At 46.6% G+C, this 25,389-nt stretch overlaps 1 protein-coding gene across 1 annotated transcript in view; it reads right to left on the reverse strand.

The window, feature by feature from the left end:
* Nucleotides 1–4,367: 4,367 nt before the first annotated feature.
* The window catches only part of LOC149445492 (uncharacterized), a 156,149-nt gene continuing 135,127 nt past the window's right edge, over nt 4,368–25,389 (reverse strand). Inside the window, 2 exon segments of the mRNA XM_089653784.1 lie at nt 4,368–5,300; nt 5,303–6,638. Coding sequence (XP_089509910.1) covers nt 4,876–5,300; nt 5,303–6,638 — 1,761 coding nt within the window. The 3' untranslated portion in view covers nt 4,368–4,875.

Genomic DNA, 25,389 nt, shown 5'->3' on the forward strand with positions numbered 1-25,389 from the left:
TTCCCGCAGGAAGATGGATGACAGTCGCTGATCATACCTCCTCTGAATTCAGTTCCTGCAGGAAGATGGATGACTGTCGCTGATCATACCTCCTCTGAATTCATATCCCGCAGGAAGATGGATGACAATCGTTGATCATACCTCCTCTAAATTCAGTTCCCGCAGAAGGATGGATGACTGTCTTTGATCGTACCTCCTCTGAATTCAGTTCCCGCAGAAAGATGGATGACAGTCGCTGATCATACCCCCTCTGAATTCTTCCTGCGGGAACTGAATTCAGAGGAGATATGATCAGCGACAGTCATCGATCTTCCTGCGGGAACTGAATTCAGAGGATGTACGATCAGGGACTGTCATCCATCTTCCTGTGGGAACTGAATTCAGAGGAGGTATGATCAGCGACTGTCATCCATCTTCCTGCGGGAACTGAATTCAGAGGAGGTACGATCAGAGACAGTCATCCATCCTTCTGCGGGAACTGAATTTAGAGGAGGTATGATCGATTGTCATCCATCTTCCTGCGGGAAATGAATTCAGAGGAGGTATGATCAGCGATTGCCATCCATCTTCCCGCAGGAACTGATTTCAGAGGAGGTATGATCAGCGATTGCATCCATCTTCCTGCGGGAACTGAATTCAGAGGAGGTATGATCAGCGACTGTCATCCATCTTCCTGCGGGAACTGAATTCAGAGGAGGTACGATCAGCGACTGTCATCCATCTTCCTGCGGGAACTGAATTCAGAGGAGGTACGCTCAGCGAATGTCATCCATCTTCCTGCAGGAACTGAAATCAGAGGAGGTACGATCAGCGACAGTCATCCATCTTCCTGCAGGAACTGAATTCAGAGGAGGAATGATCAGCGATTGTCATCCATCTTCCTGCAGGAACTGAATTCAGAGGAGGTACGATCAGCTGGACATTGGCCTATCATACATTCCATCTGAGGAGTTACAAATGGCCAATATCTTTCACAAGTCACAGAGCCCCCCATTGAACAGAAATGGCAAATACTGGAATGTATTGAAGGGTGTGCCTTTACCTGGAATGGGGGGTATAAAAGTAGGCCATTGCTCTCCTTGTGGCCCTTCTTGGAGCCCAGGTGTCAGGACCCCAGGATGTCTGTGGAATGTACCTCCATGATTCTATGTGTCTGTCCTGTAGTCCTCTCTATGTACTGGTAATATACTGTATGTTAGACTGTGACATCATTGTTTGTGTGTATCATATCCTTTATATTTTGTTATATTCCATTCATAGCAAGCTTCTTTTCTGTGTAAACCAATCAGATCTTTATTTGTTGTACAGTTGTTATCATTTGGTATAAATATTATTGGTAAGAGCCGGATGGGGATTGGCTCAATTCATGTATAGACAAAAGGTTGTGATCACTTATTATATTTACCATCAAGGGAATAAGTGAGGTAATGGCGGTGATCAGAGTACTATAGTGGGACTGCGGCTGGCATTCTGACACTGGGGGGGAACTGACTTGGTGTCACTGACATCTCCAGTGACACCAATACAGTGATCAGTGCTAATAAAATGCACTGACACTGTACTAATGGCACTGGGCAGGAAGGGGTAACATGAGGGCCCATCAAAAGAGTTAACTGTGCTGTGTGTGTGTGCTTCACTGTAAGTACACTGCTTTGTATTGGTCTGCTATGCAGAGCCATACAAAGCAGTGTGCAGGAGTTGACAGAGGAGAGATCTGTGTTGTTTATACACAGGTCTCTCCCCCATCGGTAATCACCGGGTGCTGATGAGGAATCACCGGCTGGGACCCGGTGGTTGACAACAAAGGCCGTGAATGGCAATGCAGGTAGGGCACACGTGCACACCCCCTACCCGGAACTGCAAATTCACATATATATACATGATTTTGCACAGCCGCACCGCCCTGTAGCTGTATCTCTGATATAGTGCAGCATTGAAGCTGTTAAAGCCTAAAGTTAGTCACACATTTCTTCAAAAAACTGCACAACAGACAGTACTTACTGTCAATATGGAATGCCCCTTGTACTGATGACTTCCTCTTTAGTTGAAGTCTTCCATCCTTCAATCCCCCCGACCTCCCCAGTGCTAACAGGCAGATGAATATTCAGAATACAATGTCCTGGAAGGGGGGATTCCCCCATCCACCTCACTTGTTTGGATGGAAAAGAGAAAAGACCCTGTCCCATCTTTGGGGACCAAAGATTCTTAGTGGGGGGAGTGTGTAGCCAGGTGCAGGCTACTAAGGGATGGAGGAGAGGAGACATTACAGAGTACACAAAGAGGTTGTTTCATTTCCCCTTATGTTCATGGATAGATCATTGCATCACCTTTCTGCCTCTAGAGCACGGGTGGCAAACTGGCGGCCCTCCTACTGTTGCCAAACTACACGTCCCATGAGGCATTGCAAGATTGGCAGTTACAAGCATGACTCCCAAAGGCAGAGGCATGATGGAACTTGTAGTTTTGCAACAGCTGGAGGGCCACCAGTTTGACACCCCTGCTCTAGAGGGAGACCACTCTTACTGACCCTGAAAGCAGAGGATCCTGGGACATGTAGTCCCTCAACCAACCCTTACTGAAGAATGAATTAGCCCAGAGACTACAACTGGCTTGAGAGCCAAAGCAACAGGGGATCCTTGGAGAGTTTATGAACTTACTGTAATTGGTGGTCTCAGGGTCTTGTCCTGGGGGCTCTGGAGAGTTCAGTTGTTTGCTGCCCTTCTGCTAGTTTCTGTGGAGAGAAACAGCAACGCAGGAGTTCTACATCCAGCCTTCCAGTGACCGTCCTACGTAAGCAGCAACCAGTTCAGTGACACCGCACCTTCCAGTGACCATCCTACGTAAGTAGCAAGCAGTTCAGTGACACCGCACCTTCCAGTGACCATCCTATGTTAGCAGCAAGCAGTTCAGTGACACCGCACCTTCCAGTGGCAGGTACCTATAACCACATTCATCACCAGCAGCCAGAGACACAGGGACATCCATACTGGCTATAATCAGTGGTTTCCACTGCAGCCCGCTGTGCATTCTTCACATCATCCTATCTGCTCCAGAGCCTGTTCACCCCCCTTTCCTGCACCACAGTTTTATCTTCAGTCATGATTGGTGGAAGGGAGATTGTCCAACCTTCACTCTGTGCCTTACATATGGACACTGCATATTTACCCTCCCCCACTTCCGCTCTACTTCTCACACGTGGACACCACTAGCAGACACCTTCACCCTCCCCCACTTCCGCTCTACTTCTCACACGTGGACACAGCTAGCAGACAACTTTACCCTCCCCCACTTCCGCTCTACTTCTCACACGTGGACATAGCTAGCAGACACCTCTACCCTCCCCCACCTCCACTCTACTTCTCACACGTGGACACTGCTAGCAGACACCTCTACCCCACTTCATCCAAGGAGATCCCATTACCCCATCTTCTCTGCAGATTTGACCCAGTCATTATCATCCCCTATACTCCAACTGTTGAAGGGCCCCATCTATAGCCGGCTGAAGATGAACTCTCCTTGATCTCCATATACTGTATATCCATCGGTAACTCAGAGATGCTCCCACTTTCCATTAGCCAATCCCTGCTCCTCATCCCTCCACACCCGCCCCATATACAGTCCAGGCGTGGCAGTCCCGGGAGTGCAGCTGTAGCTGCGTGAAGCCTGAATGTCCCAGTAGGAGGAGTTCTGCCCGCAGTGTGAGCTGCACTCCTGGAGGACCCTGTTCCAGTCTATGCTGCACCACCCCCAGCTTCATGATTGGCCTTCCTCTGCCTCATTGTCTGATATCAATTGTCCGTGTATTGCTACATGTTGGGGATTTCTGCTACAAATCTGAACTAGGAATAGAGAAAGGCAGAAAGGATGGCGCTCTACTGCCTGCTCTCTGTGCTTTCCATCCCCCATCAACCAATCACAATGTGTCCACAATCACCATGGAAATGATCAGATCAATGAAACGTTTGTCATAGACAGACCATCATGTGCCGATCATATACACAGACATTTGTATCACGGGAAACATACAACAAGAAACATGTATGGAGAAAGACACGGGAAAGTCCCAATATGTGCATTCACCAATCACTCCTTCATTCCCGGTATACACACAATTCCATTGCTTCCATGTGTACACCATCAGTCACTCTTCTAGAATTGGGACATTTTATTACCACCCACCTCTTCAGTGATCCCCCACCATGCAAGTATTGTCCTCACCTACAACTGTGGGCCTAATGGGTGCTTGGAACATTTGTCCACAAAGTATCAATAATAGACCTCCAGTGTTTGTGAAATCTCCCACCACAAATGTACTCAGCCAATCACAGGGCAGGATAAAGAGAAAACAGGAGGCGCAACACCTAGTGCATTATCCAAGGTTTATTGTAAGGACTACAAAATAAAAACACTTCCAGACGAAGCATGAATCTAAAAAGCATGGATGGCCACAACGGCAGGTAAGGTGTCCTCACTGTCAGTGCGGTCAAATGGCTGACGCGTTTCGGGGACGAACCCCTTTCCTCAGAGCTGATGACCAACCTCTGATGCAGATGTGTGATGAATGGAAAGTGGGAGCCTTGCTGGAGATTCCTGAATCACAGGGCAGGACTCCATTTTTATTCTCCTGTCATCAATGGCCGACACGGTCCCACACTTCATCCATGTCTTTGGGGACCTCTGATCTCCTTATGAACTGTTTCTTCCATGATGAAGATCAGCCATGGAGTATATCTGAGGTGTATATCAGGGTGTGCTTCTTCCCCACATGAGAGCTGGGATGTCCAGCAACATTCATGTAGAAGACATTTCCCGCACTCAAGCACTAATACACCTCCAGGGTTGTGTGGGACCCCTGATGTACAGGAAGACAGGACTTCAGTGAGGAACATTTCCCTCACTCAGGACAGGAATATGGCTTCTCCTCGTGTGAGATCTCTGATGTCTGGAAAGACGCGATTTCACTGAAAAACATTTCCCGCACTCAGGACAGGAATACGGCTTCTCCCCCGTGTGAGATCTCTGATGTATGGAAAGATAGGACTTCTGTGAAAAACATTTCCCGCACTCAGGACAGCAATACGGCTTCTCCCCCGTGTGAGATCTCTGATGTATAGAAAGATGGGACTTCTGTGAAAAACATTTCCCGCACTCAGGACAGGAATACGGCTTCTCCCCCGTGTGAGATCTCTGATGTATGGAAAGATCGGACTTCTGTGAAAAACATTTCCCACACTCAGGACAGAAATACGGCTTCTCCCCTGTATGAGATCTCTGATGTTTGTTAAGATAGGACTTGGCTAAAAACATTTCCCACACTCAGGACAGGAATACGGTTTCTTCCCAGTATGAGTTCTCTGATGTTTATAAAGATGGGACTTCACTGAAAAACATTTCCCACAATCAGGACAGGAATATGGTTTCTCCCCCGTGTGAGATCTCTGATGTGTGTAAAGACTGGACATCTCTGAATAACATTTCCCACACTCAGAACAGGAATACAGCTTCTCACCTGTGTGAGACCTTTCATGTTTGACAAGATCTGTTTTTCGTGCAAAACATTTCCCGCACTCAGGACAAGAATATGGCTTCTCCCCCGTGTGCAATCTTTGATGTGTATAAAAATGGGACTTCCATGCAAAACGTTTCCCGCACTCAGGACAGGAATACGGCTTCTCCCCCGTGTGCAATCTCTGATGTGTGTAAAGATGAGACTTCCGTGCAAAACATTTCCTGCACTCAGGACAAGAATACGGCTTCTCCCCCGTGTGAGATTTCTGATGTCTGTAAAGAGTGGACTTCACTGAAAAAGATTTCCCGCACTCAGAACAGGAATACGGTTTCTCACCTGTGTGCAAACTCTGATGTGTGTAAAGATAGGACTTGTCTGAGAAACATTTCCCACACTCTGGACAGGAATATGGCTTTTCTCCTGTGTGAGATCTCTGGTGTGTGTAAAGATGAGACTTGGTTAAGAAACATTTCCCACACTCAGGACAGGAATGTGGCTTCTCCCCTGTGTGAGATCTCCAATGTATGTAAAGGCCAGAAATATGTGAAAAACATTTCCCACACTCTGGACAGGAATATGGCTTTACTCCTGTGTGAGATCTCTGATGTTTGTAAAGACTGGACTTTTGTGAAAAACATCTCCCGCACTCAGGGCAGGAATATGGCTTCTCGCTGGTGTGAGATCTCTGATGTGAGTAAAGACTGAACCTCTGTGAAAAACATTTCCCGCACTCAGGGCAGGAATATGGCTTCTCCCCCGTGTGAGATCGCTGATGTGTGTCAAGATTACACTTATGTGAAAAACATTTCCCACACTCAGGACAGGAATATGGTTTTTCCCCCGTGTGAGATCTTTTATGAATATTTAGATGGGATTTAAAATGGAAACCCTTCCCGCACTCAGGACAGGAGAATCTCTTCCCTGTTGGAAGGCCGGCCCGGTCCCGCACAGTCTGAGGTTCCTCAGGATACGAGGAATCCGATGGTCCATCTACACTGGGTGGTGCCGGATGGACATTGGAGGGAGCCGGGTTTTCTCCTGGACTATACTGGGTGATGTCCTCATCTTCTACTTTCCAGTCTGGAGACAAAGTGAGACAATCCTCGGAGGTTTTCCTCATCTCCCGGCCATGGACTAAAATACAAAGACAAAGAGGATTATTAGACAGGAGCTGATTGGTTCCCCCAAACCAGGACTCCGCCCACATCAGGCAGCTTGGTCTCTGAGGAGCTTACAATTCCACCCTCAAGGGAACTAGGAAATGTCTCCTCTGATCTCCTACCAGGTCATTTCTTTATTCATGGACCTTAGTCAGAGAGTGAGGAAACAACCAGAACTGTCTTTTATAGGAGGGACAGTGATGAGGGGATTATAGGACGAGGGTCCCCAACCCCTCTATCACTCATCGCCATCTTCCCAACACAAGAAGTACTGCACTTCCTTATTTAGTCCATGATTTAGTCATGAAGAACAGCGGGGCTGAGCCCCACCAGAGGTCAGAGAGTGAGGATGGGGGGAGAACAACCAAGATGAAGACTGGACTGATCCTGAAGACCACCATCATTGGGGTATTGACTCCTCCCTCATTATCACTTTCTGTTTAAGGGTCCAAAGTTGGAGGATGTTATCACATTATTATCACCATGTAAAAGTCTGTGCTCCAATCACATCATCCGATATAAAATGTCCAGCTGGGAGGAAATGGGTGTAAGAACAGAGAATCCATATTATGTGTATATATAGCAGTGGGGGGAGGGGGGAGAGCAGAAGTCAGGACTATGGAATGTACAACATAGAGTATATAGTGCAGGGGTCAGGAGTATGTAATGTACAACATAGAGTATATAGTGCAGGGGTCAGGAGTATGTAATGTACAACATGGAGTATATAGTGCAGGGGTCAGAAGTATGTAATGTACAACATAGAGTATATAGTGCAGGTGTCAGGAGTATGTAATGTACAACATAGAGTATATAGTGCAGGGGTCAGGAGTATGTAATGTACAACATAGAGTATATAGTGCAGGGGTCAGGAGTATGTAATGTACAACATAGAGTATATAGTGCAGGGGTCAGGAGTATGTAATGTACAACATAGAGTATACAGTGCAGGGGTCAGGAGTATGTAATGTACAACATAGAATATATAGTGCAGGGGTCAGGAGTATGTAATGTACAACAGAGAGTATATAGTGCAGGGGTCAGGAGTATGTATTGTACAACATAGAGTATATAGTGCAGGGGTCAGGAGTATGTAATGTACAACATAGAGTATATAGTGCAGGGGTCAGGAGTATGTAATGTACAACATAGAGTATACAGTGCAGGGGTCAGGAGTATGTAATGTACAACATAGAATATATAGTGCAGGGGTCAGGAGTATGTAATGTACAACAGAGAGTATATAGTGCAGGGGTCAGGAGTATGTATTGTACAACATAGAGTATATAGTGCAGGGGCAGGAGTATGCAAACTGGCTGAAAGATCGTATTCAGAGAGTAGTGCCTAATGATTCATACTCTGAATGGTCTGGGGGTGTCAGTGGGGTACCCCAAGCTTCAGTGTTATTAGTGGGGTTCCCCAAGGGTCAGTGTAAGTGGGGTTTCCCAAGGTTCAGTGTTATTAGTGGGGTACCCCAAGGGTCAGTGTATCTAGTGGGGTACCCCAAGGATCAGTGTTATTAGTGGGGTACCCCAAGGTTCAGTGTTATTAGTGGGGTACCCCAAGGGTCAGTGTTATTAGTGGGGTACTCCAAGGGTCAGTGTTATTAGTGGGGTACCCCAAGGATCAGTGTTATTAGTGGGGTACCCCAGGGGTCAGTGTTATTAGTGGGGTACCCCAGGGGTCAGTGTTATTAGTGGGGTACTCCAAGGTTCAGTGTATCTAGTGGGGTACCCCAAGGATCAGTGTTATTAGTGGGGTACCCCAAGGTTCAGTGTTATTAGTGGGGTACCCCAAGGTTCAGTGTTATTAGTGGGGTACCCCAGGGTTCAGTGTTATTAGTGGGGTACCCCAAGGTTCAGTGTTATTAGTGGGGTACCCCAGGGTTCAGTGTTGGGCCCCTTACTTATTAATATATATATAAACAATATGGGGTGTGAGATTATAAATCCCATTCCAGTCTTTGCAGATGACACCAAGCTGTGCCGGGGAATAACGTCCTTACAGGATGTCTCCAACTTACAAGCCGACCTCAATGCTCTGTGTAATTGGGGGACTATGGGGCCAATGAGGGCTAATGGTGATAAATGTAAGGTTCTGCACTTGGGGGCTAAGAATATGCATCATACATACTAGGGGGGTACAACTGGGGGGGGTCAATGGTGGAGAAGGGTCTGGGGGGGTCAATGGTGGAGAAGAATCTGGGGTATCAATGGTGGAAAAGGATCTGGGTGGGGGGGGTCAGTAGTGGAGAAGAATCTGGGGGGGTCAATGGTGCAGAAGGATCTGGGGGTTCTAGTAGATCACAAGCCTAATAATGGCAGCAATGCAAAGCTGCGGGTTCTAAAGTGAGCAAAATCCTCTCTTGTATTAGGAGAGGTATAGACTCCAGAGAGAGATATCACCCCCCTCCCCCCCCGGTACAAATCATTAGTAATACCTCATCTGGAATATGCAGTTCAGTTTTGAGCTCCAATTCACAAAAAAAACATTGGGGAACTGGAGGAAGTACAGAGAAGGGCAACCAAACTGATACGAGGCATGGAGGAGATCAGCTATGAGGAAAGATTAGAGGAACTGAATGTATTCTCTACTGAGAAGAGGAGATTAAGGGGGGATATGATCTCCATATATAATACATAAGGGGGGGATATGATCTCCATGTATAATACATAAGGGGGGATATGATCTCCATGTATAATACATAAGGGGGGATATGATCTCCATGTATAATACATAAGGGGGGATATGATCTCCATGTATAATACATAAGGGGGATATGATCTCCATGTATAATACATAAGGGGGATATGATCTCCATGTATAATACATAAGGGGGGGATATGATCACCATGTATAATACATAAGGGGGGATATGATCTCCATGTATAATACATAAGGGGGGGGATATGATCTCCATGTATAATACATAAGGGGGGATATGATCTCCATGTATAATACATAAGGGGGGATATGATCTCCATGTATAATACATAAGGGGGGGATATGATCTCCATATATAATACATAAGGGGGGGATATGATCTCCATGTATAATACATAAGGGGGGGATATGATCTCCATGTATAATACATAAGGGGGATATGATCTCCATGTATAATACATAAGGGGGATATGATCTCCATGTATAATACATAAGGGGGGATATGATCTCCATGTACAATACATAAGGGGGGGATATGATCTCCATGTATAATACATAAGGGGGGGATATGATCTCCATGTATAATACATAAGGGGGGGATATGATCTCCATGTATAATACATAAGGGGGGATATGATCTCCATGTATAATACATAAGGGGGGATATGATCACCATGTATAATACATAAGGGGGGATATGATCTCCATGTATAATACATAAGGGGGGATATGATCTCCATGTATAATACATAAGGGGGGGATATGATCTCCATGTATAATACATAAGGGGGGGATATGATCTCCATGTATAATACATAAGGGGGGGATATGATCTCCATGTATAATACATAAGGGGGGGATATGATCTCCATGTATAATACATAAGGGGGGGATATGATCTCCATGTATAATACATAAGGGGGGATATGATCTCCATGTATAATACATAAGGGGGGATATGATCTCCATGTATAATACATAAGGGGGGATATGATCTCCATGTATAATACATAAGGGGGGATATGATCTCCATGTATAATACATAAGGGGGGATATGATCTCCATGTATAATACATAAGGGGGGGATATGATCTCCATGTATAATACATAAGGGGGATATGATCTCCATGTATAATACATAAGGGGGATATGATCTCCATGTATAATACATAAGGGGGGGATATGATCTCCATGTATAATACATAAGGGGGATATGATCTCCATGTATAATACATAAGGGGGGATATGATCTCCATGTATAATACATAAGGGGGATATGATCTCCATGTATAATATATAAGGGGGGATATGATCTCCATGTATAATACATAAGGGGGGATATGATCTCCATGTATAATACATAAGGGGGGATATGATCTCCATGTATAATACATAAGGGGGATATGATCTCCATGTATAATATATAAGGGGGGATATGATCTCCATGTATAATACATAAGGGGGATATGATCTCCATGTATAATACATAAGGGGGGATATGATCTCCATGTATAATATATAAGGGGGGATATGATCTCCATGTATAATACATAAGGGGGATATGATCTCCATGTATAATACATAAGGGGGGATATGATCTCCATGTATAATACATAAGGGGGATATGATCACCATGTATAATACATAAGGGGGGGTATGATCTCCATGTATATTACATAAGGGGGGATATGATCTCCATGTATAATACATAAGGGGGGATATGATCTCCATGTATAATACATAAGGGGGGATTGCTGTAGGAAAGTCCTGGATTCTTTCTTGGATACACAGAATATAACTGGATATAACATTTATAGGGAAAGTTGATCCAGAGAATATCCGATTGCCTCTCGGGGGGTCAGGAAGGAATTTTTTCCCCTGCAGGAGGAGATCGGATCGTGCTTTGCTGGGTTTTTTCCTTCTGGTGGATCAGCTGTGGGTGTCGGATTATAACTTTTATTTTTAATGGTACAACTAGATGGATGTCTTTTTCCAGCCAGACTAACTATGTAACTATGTAGGTCCCACACCGCTGCCTCCCATCTCCTGAGACTGCACTCAGTGACTTGGGTCTGAGACACTACAGACATATCCCTCCACCCGGCACAGCCAGCAGATAACAGAGAAGGTCCCCTGGAGGAGTCAGGCACAAGGCAGGAGACCCCAGTCACATGTCCTGGGTGCCTACATTATGCAATGCTTAGAGTAAAAATCAACATTTTGCTGCCAGCTGAACCCCAGAACCTCCATAAATCCAGTCTAGATACATAAATTGTGTCTGCAGCACAGAGAAGGAAGATTATCCGAGAGAAATCCAGGAATACAGGACGGGGAACACAGCTCAGGAAAGTGACCAGGGGATTACAGGCTGATATCACCCAGTCCCCGCCCTACTCTGGACCAATCAGTGAGCAGTATGGGTGGAGGAATGGATTTAGTGTTCATGACCCACCTGTGCTGATCTCTGTAGGAGTGTCCTCCTCTATAAATGTCCCCGTTATTCCATCCTCCTCCATAGACTGCTGATCATCCCTCACATACGCCTCTTCTTCTTCTGCTTTCACCTCAAATTCTATATCGATTGGATCTCCACTCTAAATCAAGGAAATGAGAGAAAATATCATCTGTAAAATATAAGGTCACATAAAAGAACTCCACACATTGTCTATATGAATCCATGTTCTAGATGCTCCATCCCACCAACCTTGCAATAATGAAGGATGGTGTGACCTTCCTGTGTGGAATCCCGGGAATACAGAGGACGGGGACATCTCTCTGGTGGGTTCCTGTAGCTGGATGACTCCACCATGGTGTCCTGGTACAGATCTTTGTGTTCCTTTAGAATCTCTGACTCCTCCATCCCCCCATCCTCATCCTCCTCCTCTTTTATCTCTTCTTTCACATCAACTTTAGGATCTCTCAGGTTTCCACTCTGAATATATAATAAAATGCCATCAATGGTAACAATGCAGATAATGTACAGATCCTAATGATACTATCAGTGATTGTTCCTCATCTACCTGATGATGGTGAGGGATGGTGTGACCTTCCTGTGTGAAATCCCGGGAATACAGAGGACGGGGACATCTCTCTGGTGGGTTCCCATGACTGGATCCATCTGTAGGAAACACACACACTGACTGAATCCATTGTTTCTATGTGTTTATCAGATGATGGGGGATCTAGGTGGATCCTCCGTACTGCTCTCTCCTTTACAATAAAGTCTCCTCTTACCCGGTGATGTGAGGGGCAGCTGATTGTCCATCATGACGTCCTTGTAGAGATCCTTGTGTCCTTCTAAATATTGATGTGTATCATCATCTGCTGCAGAAAAAAGAAGTCACAGTGACTATGGAGGGAGAGGAAGGACATGACTATGGAGGAAGAGGACGGACATGACGGGGGGTTACTGGGTGTAAATAGAACATAACATCTTATTACTGTTTTATGACTGTGGTCTGTGTCTGGTCTGTTTGAGAATCATCCCCCCTATTCATGTGATCCTTATCAGTTCCTAATTGAGGCGGAGATGAGTGCTCATTTGGCCATCTCCCTATAAATTTAGAACAGCTTATGGAGGAGATCACTGATGGGGGGGGGGGCACAGTCACTGATGGGGTGCTGATTTTGAGTTAGTGTTGCGTTGATGGAGTGTGAGAAAGCAGATGAACACAGCAGGTTTACTAAAGCAGAACTCAAGCAGCAGGAAGATACAACAGCAAGAAACTCTCCTGCATGCTGGACAGACTGCAAGCAAAAACCCCGGGAAAAATCTCTAACAAGTCTGAGTACCACTCTGTGTACCTTTAATATGTCCCCTCTACTCCTCCTTTTCATATTACTTTCCTGCGTTCTCAAAATCTCACTTCTTTACCCCTCTGCTCCACCCCAAAACTTGTACATCTCCCCCTCACTGCTACCATCTCCCTACTACTGCTCTCATCACCTCCTGCTGATACTTCACTCTCCTGCTGACCCAAACACCAGGACTGGAAGGCATGTGTGCTCGTGTACATCCCACTCCCATGTTACTTTCCTCACCCTCCTTCTAACCTCTGGGGATATCTCCCCAAACCCTGGTCCTCCACTATCTCACCCCCACACCAGGCACCCTCCTTCTCCTAACCTCTGGGGATATCTCCCCAAACCCTGGTCCTCCACTATCTCACCCCCACACCAGGCATCCTCCTCCTAACCTCTGGAGATATCTCCCCAAACCTTGGTCCTCCACTATCTCACCCCCACACCAGGCATCCTCCTCCTAACCTCTGGAGATATCTCCCCAAACTCTGGTCTTCCACTATCTCACCCCCACACCAGGCATCCTCCTTCTTCTCCTATCCTCTGGGTATATCTCCCCAAACCCTGGTCCTCCACTATTTCACCCCCACACCAGGCACCCTCCTTCTCCTATCCTATGGGGATAGCTCCCCAAACCTTGGTCCTCCACTATCTCACCCCCACACCAGGTATCCTTCTCCTATCCTCTTAACCTACTAGCAATTACAGAAACCTGGCTCCAAGCAGCAGATTCTGCTTCCCCGCAGCACTTTCCTATGGAGGCCTCCTCTGGACCCACTCACCCAGACCCAGTGGTCAGAAAGGTGGTGGGGTTGGTTTGCTTCTATCCCCACTGAGCACCTTCCATGTCCTCCCTAACCCTCCCTCGCTATCCTTCTCTTCTTTCCAGACTCACTGCATCCGGCTGTTTTCTCCCCTTTCTCTGAGGATTGCAGTGATCTATCGGCCTCCTGGACCCGTGTCCCGCTTTCTTGATGATTTCTCCGCCTGGCTGCCCTACTTTCTCTCCTCTGAACTATCCGCTATCATTCTCAGAGATTTTACCATTCCTATTAATGTCAACAACCCGGCTACATCCCAACTCTTCAACATAACCTCATCTCTTGCATTAGCACAATGTATACCGTCCTCCACTCACTCTGATAAGAATACATTAGACCTTGTTTTCTCCCATCTTTGCACTCCCTACAACCTCACAAACACCCCCTTTCCTCTCTCTGATCACAATCTCATCACCTTCACAGTCTCCTCATCTTCAAACACCTATCCCTCCAAGCAGCAAACAATTACCCGCAGAAACCTTCACAACTTGAACCCGGCTCCTTTCCACTCTGCAACTGACCAACTCTATGACAGAATCTCTCCCCTGTCCTGCCCTGACCTGGCCACTGCTGTCTACAACAGTTCGCTGTCATCCACATTAGACTCACTTGCTCCTCTAACAACACGAAGCATCAGGCCCCGACCGTTACAACCATGACAGACTGACCACACCAGACATCTTAAGTGACATAGTCATGCGCTGGAGCGATTGTGGTGTAAAACCAAATCCCAGCAAGCATTCACCCGATATAAATCTGCTTTCTTCACATACAATTCCTCCCTCCATGCTGCCAAACAAGACGACTTTGTCACTCTTATTAATACCTTGTCATCCAGTCCTCGTCGTCTCTTCTCTACTTTTAACTCTCTACTTTCTCCACCTCCACCCAGTACCTCACTCACTGCTCATGAGATTGCAAATCATTTAAAAAAGAATGACACAATTCATAGGGTCATCTCCTCTGCACAGACATCCATCCCACTTACCAGACCTTATACTAAACCTCCCTCAACACTTTCCTCTTCTGACCTCGCTACTACCGAAGAGGTCACTAAGGTTTTCTCAGAAGTCGGTCTCACTACCTGCCCCCTGGATCCTGTCCCCTCACAACTACTATGGCCATCCTCTTCTTCCATCCTATGCTCCCTCACTCACATCTTCAATCTCTCCCTCTCTACTGATGCCTTCCCCTCCCCTCTAAAGCATGCACACATCACTCCCATACTTAACAAGCCCTCCGTTGACCCCACCAACCTGAACAACTTAAGACCCATCTCCCTGCTGCCATTTACCTCTAAACTCCTAGAATGCTTAGTCTACAATTGCCTGAGCTTCCACCTCACCGACAACAACCTTCTCAACCCTTTACAGTCTGTTTTTCGCTCACTACACTCCACTGAAACTGCCCTACTAAAACTCTCTAATGATCTTCTAACTGCTAAAACCAATGGCCACTACTCCGTACTCATCCCAACCAATGGCCGCTACTCCGTACTCCTCCCAACCAATGGCCACTACTCCGTACTCCTCCCAACCATTGGCCACTACTCCGTACTCATCCCAACCGATGGCCACTACTCCGTACTCATCCCAACCGATGGCCACTACTCCGTACTCATCCCAACCGATGGCCACTACTCCGTACTCATCCCAACCGATGGCCACTACTCCGTACTCATCCCAACCGATGGCCACTACTCCGTACTCATCCCAACCGATGGCCACTACTCCGTACTCATCCCAACCGATGGCCACTTCTCCGTACTCATCCCAACCGATGGCCACTACTCCGTACTCATCCCAACCGATGGCCACTACTCCGTACTCATCCCAACCGATGGCCACTACTCCGTACTCATCCCAACCGATGGCCACTACTCCGTACTCATCCCAACCGATGGCCACTACTCCGTACTCATCCCAACCGATGGCCACTACTCCGTACTCATCCCAACCGATGGCCACTACTCCGTACTCATCCCAACCGATGGCCACTACTCCGTACTCATCCCAACCGATGGCCACTACTCCGTACTCATCCCAACCGATGGCCACTACTCCGTACTCATCCCAACCGATGGCCACTACTCCGTACTCATCCCAACCGATGGCCACTACTCCGTACTCATCCCAACCGATGGCCACTACTCCGTACTCATCCCAACCAATGGCCACTACTCCGTACTCATCCCAACCAATGGCCACTAATCCGTACTCATCCCAACCAATGGCCACTACTTCGTACTCATCCCAACCAATGGCCACTAATCCGTACTCATCCCAACCATTGGCCACTACACCTTACTCATCCCAACCAATGGCCACTACTCTGAACTCATCCTAACCAATGGCCACTACTCTGAACTCATCCTAACCAATGGTCTCTACTCCGTACTCATCCAAACCAATGGCCACTACACTGTACTAATCCCAACTGGTTGATATGGTTGACCACCCCCTCCTCCTCAGAAAATTCCACTCTCTTAGCCTCAGAGACTCTGCTCTCTCCTGGTTCTCCTCCTATCTATCGCAGCGCTCCTTCAGTGTTACCTATAATGCTGCCGCCTCCTCCTCTTCACTCCCTCTCTCTGTAGAGGTCCCTCAAGGTTCTGTCCTTGGACCCGTTCTCTTCTCCATCTACACCTCCTCCCTTGGTCACTTGATAAACTCCCACAGCTTTAAGTACCATCTCTATGCCGATGACACACAAATCTATCTTTCTACCCCTCACCTCACCCCTTCAGTCTCCTCCTCACCTCACCCCTTCAGTCTCCTCCTCACCTCACCCCTTCAGTCTCATCTCGCATTACTAACCTACTAAGTGACATATCGGCATGGATGTCACTCCACTTCCTCAAACTCAGTCTTTCCAAAACTGAGCTCTTAGTATTCCCTCCAGCCCGTGCCCCCTCCTCTGACTTCTCCATCAAGATCAATAATACAACCATCAGTCCCTCCCCCCATGCCAGGGTACTAGGTGTAATCCTAGACTCCCATCTGTCCTTTTACTCCCAAATCCAATCACTGTCCAAATCTTGTAGACTTCACCTCCGCAACATCTCCAAGATACGCCCGTTCCTAACCTCGGAAACCACTAAGCAACTTATTCACTCCCTTGTTATATCTCGCCTTGACTATTTTAACTCCATCCTCATTGGCCGACCTCATGACAGGCTATCCCCTCTTCAGTCTATCATGAATGCTGCTGCCAGACTCATCCACCTTACTAACCGTTCTGTATCTGCCACCCCTCTCTGCCAATCCCTCCACTGGCCTCCATTCCGTGTCCTCCACCTCTCTCTGCCAATCCCTCCACAAGCCTCCATTCAGTAACCTCCACCCCTCTCTGCCAATCCCTATACTGGTCTCCATTCTGTGTCCTCCATCCTTCTCTGCCAATCTGTCCACTAGCCTCCACACAGTGTCCTCCATCCCTCTCTGCCAATCCCTCCACTGTCCTCCATTCAGTATCCTCCAACCCTCTCTGCCAATCCCTCCACTGGCCTCCATTCAGTGTCCTCCACCCCTCTCTGCAAACCCCTCCACTGGCCTCCATTCAGTGTCCTCCACCACTCTCTGCCAATCCCTCCACTGGCCTCCATTCAGTATCCTCCAACCCTCTCTGCCAATCCCTCCACTGGCCTCCATTCAGTGTCCTCCACCCCTCTCTGCCAATCCCTCCACTGGCCTCCATTCAGTATCCTCCAACCCTCTCTGCCAATCCCTCCACTGGCCTCCATTCAGTGTCCTCCACCCCTCTCTGCAAACCCCTCCACTGGCCTCCACCCCTCTCTGCCAATATCTCCACTGGCCTCCACCCCTCTCTGCCAATCCCTCCACTGGCCCCCACTCAGTGTCCTCCACCCCTCTCTGCCAATCCCTCCACTGGCCCCCACTCAGTGTCCTCCACCCCTCTCTGCCAATCCCTCCACTGGCCTCCATTCAGTGTCCTCCAGCCCTCTCTGCCAATCCCTCCACTGGCCTCCAACCCTCTCTGCCAATCCCTCCACTTGCCTCCGTTCAGTGTCCTCCACCCCTCTCTGCCAATCCCACCACTGGACTCCACTCCTCTCTGCCAATCCCTCCACTGGCCTCCGTTCAGTGTCCTCCACCCCTCTCTTTTAATCCCACCACTGGACTCCACTCAGAGTCCTCCACCCCTCTCTGCCAATATCTCCACTGGCCCCCATCCCTCTCTGCCAATCCCTCCACTGGCCTCCATTCAGTGTCCTCCAGCCCTCTCTGCCAATCCCTCCACTGGCCTCCATTCAGTGTCCTCCACCCCTCTCTTCCAATCCCTCCACTGGCCTCCATTCAGTGTCCTCAATCCCTCCACTGGCTTCCCATTGCCCAATGGATAAAAGTCAAAACACTAACAATAACATATAAAGCCATTTATAATTCTGCCCCAAATTACATCACCGATTATGTCTCTAAATATCACCCAAACTGTACTCTTCACTCCTCGCAAGACCTCCTGCTCTCTAGCTCCCTTGTCTCCTCCTCCCATGCTCATCTCCAGGACTTCTCCAGAGCTTCCCTATACTCTGGAACTCTCTACCCCAATTTATCAGACTATCGCCTACTCTACTCACTTTTAGGCGATCTCTGAAAACCTCTCTTCAGGGAAGCCTATCCTGCCCTCAGTTAATAATGGAATCTTCTATTCCTCCAACCAGTCCATCCCCCACAGCTAATTACCTTTTGTACCACTAGCCCCTCCCTCCTAGATTGTAAGCTCCCAGGATCAGGGCCCTCCTATCCCTCTTGTATTGATCTGTATTGTCTCCCATTATATTGTAAAGCGCTGAGCAAACTGTTGGCACCATAAATCCTATATAATAATAATTACCTCCTCTACTGCCACGTCCACCAACCTCTCCGATCTCCTTCAGCTCGCATGGAACTTTGTGTCTTTATTTCAGATCACTTCCTGTCTGTTCCTGACATCACTTCCTGTCTGAATTCCATAGAGAAGTCCTGTCTTAATAGTAGAAATGAGATCACCATCTTGTGGAGTTCAGAGGAACTGCAGCCCCGAGAAATGTACCTTAATAACCATTCCTGCATTGTATCTACCTTACAGAGATACCAGGGAAGTTCAAAAAGAACTAAAAAAAGTAAGAAACAATAAACCTAACTCTTATGCAACCAACTGTTTAAATAAGATATTTTACTACAGATAGAATAGTCTTAAAGACACAGAACACAAGATAAAAATAAAGGTATAGATTATAAAACAGAGACCTCCAAAATCAGACACACTACCCAGAATGTCCCATCCTTCATATCAGAGAGAGACAGACTACCCAGAATGTCCCGTCCTTCATATCAGAGAGAGACAGACTACCCAGAATGTCCCATCCTTCATATCAGAGAGAGACAGACTACCCAGAATGTCCCGTCCTTCATATCAGAGAGAGACAGACTACCCAGAATGTCCCATCCTTCATATCAGAGAGAGACAGACTACCCAGAATGTCCCGTCCTTCATATCAGAGAGAGAGAGAGACTACCCAGAATATCCCGTCCTTCATATCAGAGAGAGACAGACTACCCAGAATGTCCCGTCCTTCATATCAGAGAGAGACAGACTACCCAGAAAGTCCCATCCTTCATATCAGAGAGAAAAAGACAGACTACCCAGAATGTTTCATCCTTCATATCAGATACCAAGTCAGACTACCCAGAATGTCCTGTCCCTCATATCAGAGGCCCCCAGATCCTGCCCCCCCACAATGTGAATGAGTATAGAGTACATAGTACCCCTATTCACTCACCAAAAAAAGTAGTGTAAAACAACACTGGCAGCAATTTTTGACAAAACAGAAATAAAGAAAAAATTCCCATGATGTAGATCCATCGATGATCCAATCACAATACTCACTGTTATCGCTGACTCAAAGAAAAAACAAAGCTCCACTCCTGATGTCTGACAGCTCTGCCATTTCCCACTTCTAAAGAAACTAAGGAGCGCTACAACCCTGTGATGTCACTGGGTGGCCTTGCCCTCTTGTGATGCCACCAATACAACATGCCCCGGTCAGTGATGTCACCGAGTGGCACCGCCCCTTAGTATATTTAGTGGCAGGAGGCAGCAGAGCTGTCAGACAGAGGGGAGTCTTCATTAGGAGCGGAGCTTTTCTTTCCGAGTCAGCGGTGACAGCGAGCATTGTGATTGATGATGGATCTACACCGGGGGGGACATTTTGCTTTTTTAATAAAGAACTTGTCAAAAACTGCCTGCTGTCTTTTTAACAGAATACTTTTTTGGGGTAAATAATTAGGGGTATCATGTACCCCATACTCATTCACATGGGGTGAGGGATCTGAGGGCCCCCTTGTTAAATTTTGTAAGTCCTCTGCCTGCAAACCTCCACAGCCACTAGCCTGGGTTGTGGGGAAGAGTCCCTTGTCTCCATCAACATGGACAAGGTGCTCTGGGGGAGCAAAGCCCCCCCGCCCCAGAGAATCCCCTCCATGTTAAGGGCACGTGGCCTGGTATGTTTCAGGAGGGGGGGTCGCTTGCTTGTCTCCCCCTTTCCTTACCTGCCAGCAGCATGCTCAGAAAGGGGTCTGGTATGTATTTCTTTCATTTTGGCAAGGGGTCCCCCTCAAAATCCATACTAGACCCCCCAAAGGGAGGGACCCCACGCCATTTTCTTAATATTTCATTGCCTGTAATTTTTTCTTTTTAGATTTATCGGTTGGTTAGGATGCGGCGCCCGCTCGCTCCCTAACAACCATGTTGTTTACTGGTTGTTATGGATGCCAGCAGCCGCCCACTCTTTACCAAGCAGTACACATTTCCTGAATGCCGCATGTCTCCACCACTAATTAATGACCGCATGCATTTCATTCTTTATTTCCTTCTGTGAATGTAACGCCTGTTCATGCGGTATTTACTGAGCGTGTTCAGTGTTTGTGGTCAATACCGCAACACGGGATAGGAAATGGACAGTTTCAGGATGGCATGCGGTATTTAGGGGAAATGTACCCACATATCACATGTGATCTGCTTCTGTGAAGGGAGACAATGTGTGGATTTTGTGTGTGATGTCACAATCATAAATCTTACATTTTACAGATGATATTTTCTCTCATTTCCTTGATTTAGAGTGGAGATCCAATCGATATAGAATTTGAGGTGAAAGCAGAAGAAGAAGAGGCGTATGTGAGGGATGATCAGCAGTCTATGGAGGAGGATGGAATAACGGGGACATTTATAGAGGAGGACACTCCTACAGAGATCAGCACAGGTGGGTCATGAACACTAAATCCATTCCTCCACCCATACTGCTCACTGATTGGTCCAGAGTAGGGTGGGGACTGGGTGATATCAGCCTGTAATCCCCTGGTCACTTTCCTGAGCTGTGTTCCCCGTCCTGTATTCCTGGATTTCTCTCGGATAATCTTCCTTCTCTGTGCTGCAGACACAATTTATGTATCTAGACTGGATTTATGGAGATTCTGGGGTTCAGCTGGCAGCAAAATGTAGATTTCACCATAAGTGTTACTAGACCTAGGTGAAGGGATTAGCCCTTAAGTTTGATGTCCCGCCATCTTGTCTCTCTGAGCCAAAGCTCCTCCATCTTAGAATCAGTATCCATCTTAAGACTTAAGTCAGTATTTTAAAAGGATTGATTTTTTTGTCTTAAACTGTATTCTTGTCAGGAGTTAAAGTTCCTCTTTTTCCTTCAGGTGTAACTTCCCCTTTTTCCTTTAGCTAGCACAAGACTGAAAGTCTGCGGTTGGATATATCCTGTTGCAAGGTTATTAATAAATATAGCCAATGTTAAATAGGGAAATTGTCTGCTTTCTATACTGAACAAAAGTTCATGCTTTACGCACTTAATAATAATTTACATGAATGCCAAATGATTGGGCATGACTAACGTATGTAATATTCTGATTGGTTTATGCATACCTGACAATTGATTGGTTCTTCTATTTCCATGCATTGTTTTAAGTTTCATATATAAGTTTAAACACGGAAGAATAAATTCAGTTCCTTCTGAGATATCACCTTGTGTCTGTGTGCATTTCCTGTGTCTCAGAGGGGGCTCCAGGCCTGAGGACAGACACTGATCAAGGCCAGGGACTGACGGGGGTCAGTGGCTTGAAAGGAACGAGAGCCAATTCCTTTCAATTGGGGGCTCGTGTCCGGGATGAGATAATCACCCTTCGGTAAGTAAGATTTTTTGTCATTCTGCCAAATAGTCTGTCTTGCCGTTAAGGCTCTGATAAAAATTTCTTGCCTTTTAGGTAGCACTGGGCTTCGCGTCTTAAGACGCCAGTGGCCAGGCGCAGAGTGCTGTGGGGAGCACAAGGTCTTTTCGAAAAGACCAAAGCAGTTTTGGGAACTGCACAGTCTCTTATGAGAAGAGACTGAAAAGAGTTTCTCTGAGAAGAAACCAGGAAAAGTCCGGGGCTGATCAATTCTGTCCTGCAACTCTTTGCTTTTCTTCCTATCGCATAGAAGTATAAGATAATTTGTTTGTGTGACACAAGTGCCCAGTTGGTAAGTGTATGGGCCAGCGGTTACTGAAGGTATTGTCAACTTCCGTTGTAAGACGCACCACCCCTTTAGCTAGGCCTTATTGGCTGATGACCTAGAGAAGGTGATAGCATGGTGACACGGAGTTGGGTGCCTATGTGAATGTCTTGTTCAAATTGTGTTGTAGGCTTATTGTTAGAAAAGTGGGAGTTAGTCAGAGTCAGGATATTATCAGAAGTATTGTATATCCAGGTTATAATCTCCACTTTTGGTCAACCACTAGAGAAAGACCCAATAAATATCTTAAGTCCAGACATTTTTATAAAGTAAATTGTCATTTGGAAGTTGACCCCTGTCTTTTGGGACAGCCTATAGGACAGATTTGTAACACAGACCTTTGTAAGTGTAAAAATGGGAAGTGGTCAAAGTAAGGATAAACTCCCTCCCCCAAATGTTGGTGAGACATGTAAAGATTATGTAGCCCGTATCTGTGGGACAGATTACTATCTAATTAACCCCTGGGTGGATAAATTAGCAGACTGGAGTGAATTCATGGGAAGTGTTGACCCGTTCCCCCGTGATGGGAGTAATGATACTTTTCATATGGATATGATTAGGGGTCTCTGTTTGGGGGATAAACAGGCTTTCCCATGGTATAAGGGAGATCCTGTGTGGGATCAGAAATACATGACCAAAGGTGGACAAAATTGGTTAGAATTTGCCCCTCTCTGGTTTCATAGACAAACTGGGAAACAAAATAAAGCCAAAGCTAGAAATGTAGATGCCACTAAAATACATGCATTAGAGTCAGAAATAGACAGACCCACACACCCTCTCATGCCATTCCCTCCCCCATATGTCCCATCTGTCCCACAGCCCACAAAACTTTATCCATCTCTTACTGAAGAAGATATTGATTTTTTAGCCGGACATTATGCAGTCCAACACCCCACTGCACCTCCAGCACCACCAGCACCAACACTTCCACAGACCCCTCAAATACCTAGTGCTGTTCACATTTCTACCACACAGCCTAGTACAGTTCAAACTCCCGCGCCCTCCCAGGGTGTGGTTCAAAGTCCTACCACACAGGGAGCGACAGGGGGAATAGCTGTTTCTTCAACTACTGAAGCAGATGACTCACTTGTTGATGAATCCGCTAGTTCAGGCTCTCTGCTGTTCAGAGCAGCTAATAGTCTAGGTATAGTGGACATGCTAAGTCCATCACACACACGCCATAATATCCAATATGGTATTGATTCCAATACACAACAGATGCCCTTCATGACAATAGGAGACAATCTATTAAAGAAACCCATTGAGATAGAAGACATAAATAGGATTGTCAAACATTGTCCAAGACCCACTGTTTCTTCAACGGCTACTGTGAGCTATTTGAAGAAAGCATGTAAAGGTAGAAACTACACACAAGAGGATATGCGTCTTATCCTCGATGGAATATTGGGACAAACTTCCCCTTGGAATTGGGGTAATGTTATGACCATATCCATCTTAGAAGCAGGTGACACTACTGCCACAAATTATAAATTAAACACAGAAGATGGTAGGGACAATATGTGGAGAGAGGTCTCAGCAGAAATGGAACGAGCTTTCCAATCTAGATCCTCCCTCCCTACCGCAGTAGCCTGCAAGCAAAAGTCAGGAGAAACTGTGTTAGATTTTTGGAAAAGATTTAATGAGACATGGACACAAGAGGCAGGACTGACATTGCAAGACACCATGCATAGTCTACTGATTCAGACTTTCCTGTCCAATCTAAAACCCAGTGTCATGTTAACTGTAAAACAGATGATTTCTGAATGGCCCACTTGTACCAGAGAACAATTTCAATTGAAATTGACTGAGAAAGATGCTGCCGGATGTCTAGAGATACCCAAGGCGGTGGCCACTCATTTTCAGGAAGATCCCTTTCCCCACACAAACCCACCGTACAAGAGAAGGGGGGGTTTCAATAACCGAGGCAGAGGCCGGTCTAGGGGAAGAGGGAGGAATAATAGGGGACGGGACACGGGTTGTTTTAACTGTGGGGCTGAGGATCATTGGAGAAATCAATGTCCATATGAAACTCAGGACCACGCCCAGCATAGCCCCTCCCCAGGCCAACCACAAAGGGACCTCCCACAGCAGAATGTGAGGTTTCCTATCTCTTGGCAGACACAATCACAAAATAAATGAAGGTGCGCAGAAGGTGGTATCCCAGCATTCCCGCTTGTCTCTCACTCTTATAAGGAACAACCCCTTGTATCCTTGCATATACAGGGCAAATTAACCCCATTCTTGTTGGACTCTGGGGCAACTCGTTCGAGTCTGAGTGAGGATTATTATAAGGGAGAGGTAATGAATGCTGAACCTTCCATGGGAATAAATGGGATACTGACCAAAACTTATAAAACACCGCCTCTTCCAATTTTTGACCCCATACAGGGAATCACTCTGCTAGATCACTCATTCAGAATCATACCCAATTGTCCAGTTAATTTGTTAGGGAGAGACCTCCTGGGAGAGTTGAACATCAACTTGAAATCCACAAGGAGAGGTGGTATTGTGGCTCACTCTGCCAAAATGCCAATCATCCCTGCCATGACAATGATTACTAAAGAAGACCCCTCATTTCCTGCTGGAACAATCAATGATAAAGTTTGGGCAGAAAGTTCCTTGGATGTGGGATCCATTTCCTGCACTCCATATAAGGCCACACTGAAGCCATGGGCTCAACCTGTGTTTCACAAACAATACCCTTTGTCAAAAGAAAAGGAGGAAGGAATAGCGCCCATGGTGGAACACTTTCTCAAGGAAGGAGTCCTTGAAGAGGTGATTTCACCATACAACAGCCCAATAAATCCAGTTAAGAAGCCGGACGGCTCTTACAGATTTGTGCAGGACCTGAGGGCCATTAATGATCTTGTGATTCCCA

This window comes from Staurois parvus, unplaced genomic scaffold (assembly GCF_062004578.1).
Source record: "Staurois parvus isolate SC_StPar_1 unplaced genomic scaffold, SC_StPar_1.0 ptg000720l, whole genome shotgun sequence".
In the NCBI taxonomy this organism is placed as follows: domain Eukaryota; kingdom Metazoa; phylum Chordata; class Amphibia; order Anura; family Ranidae; genus Staurois; species Staurois parvus.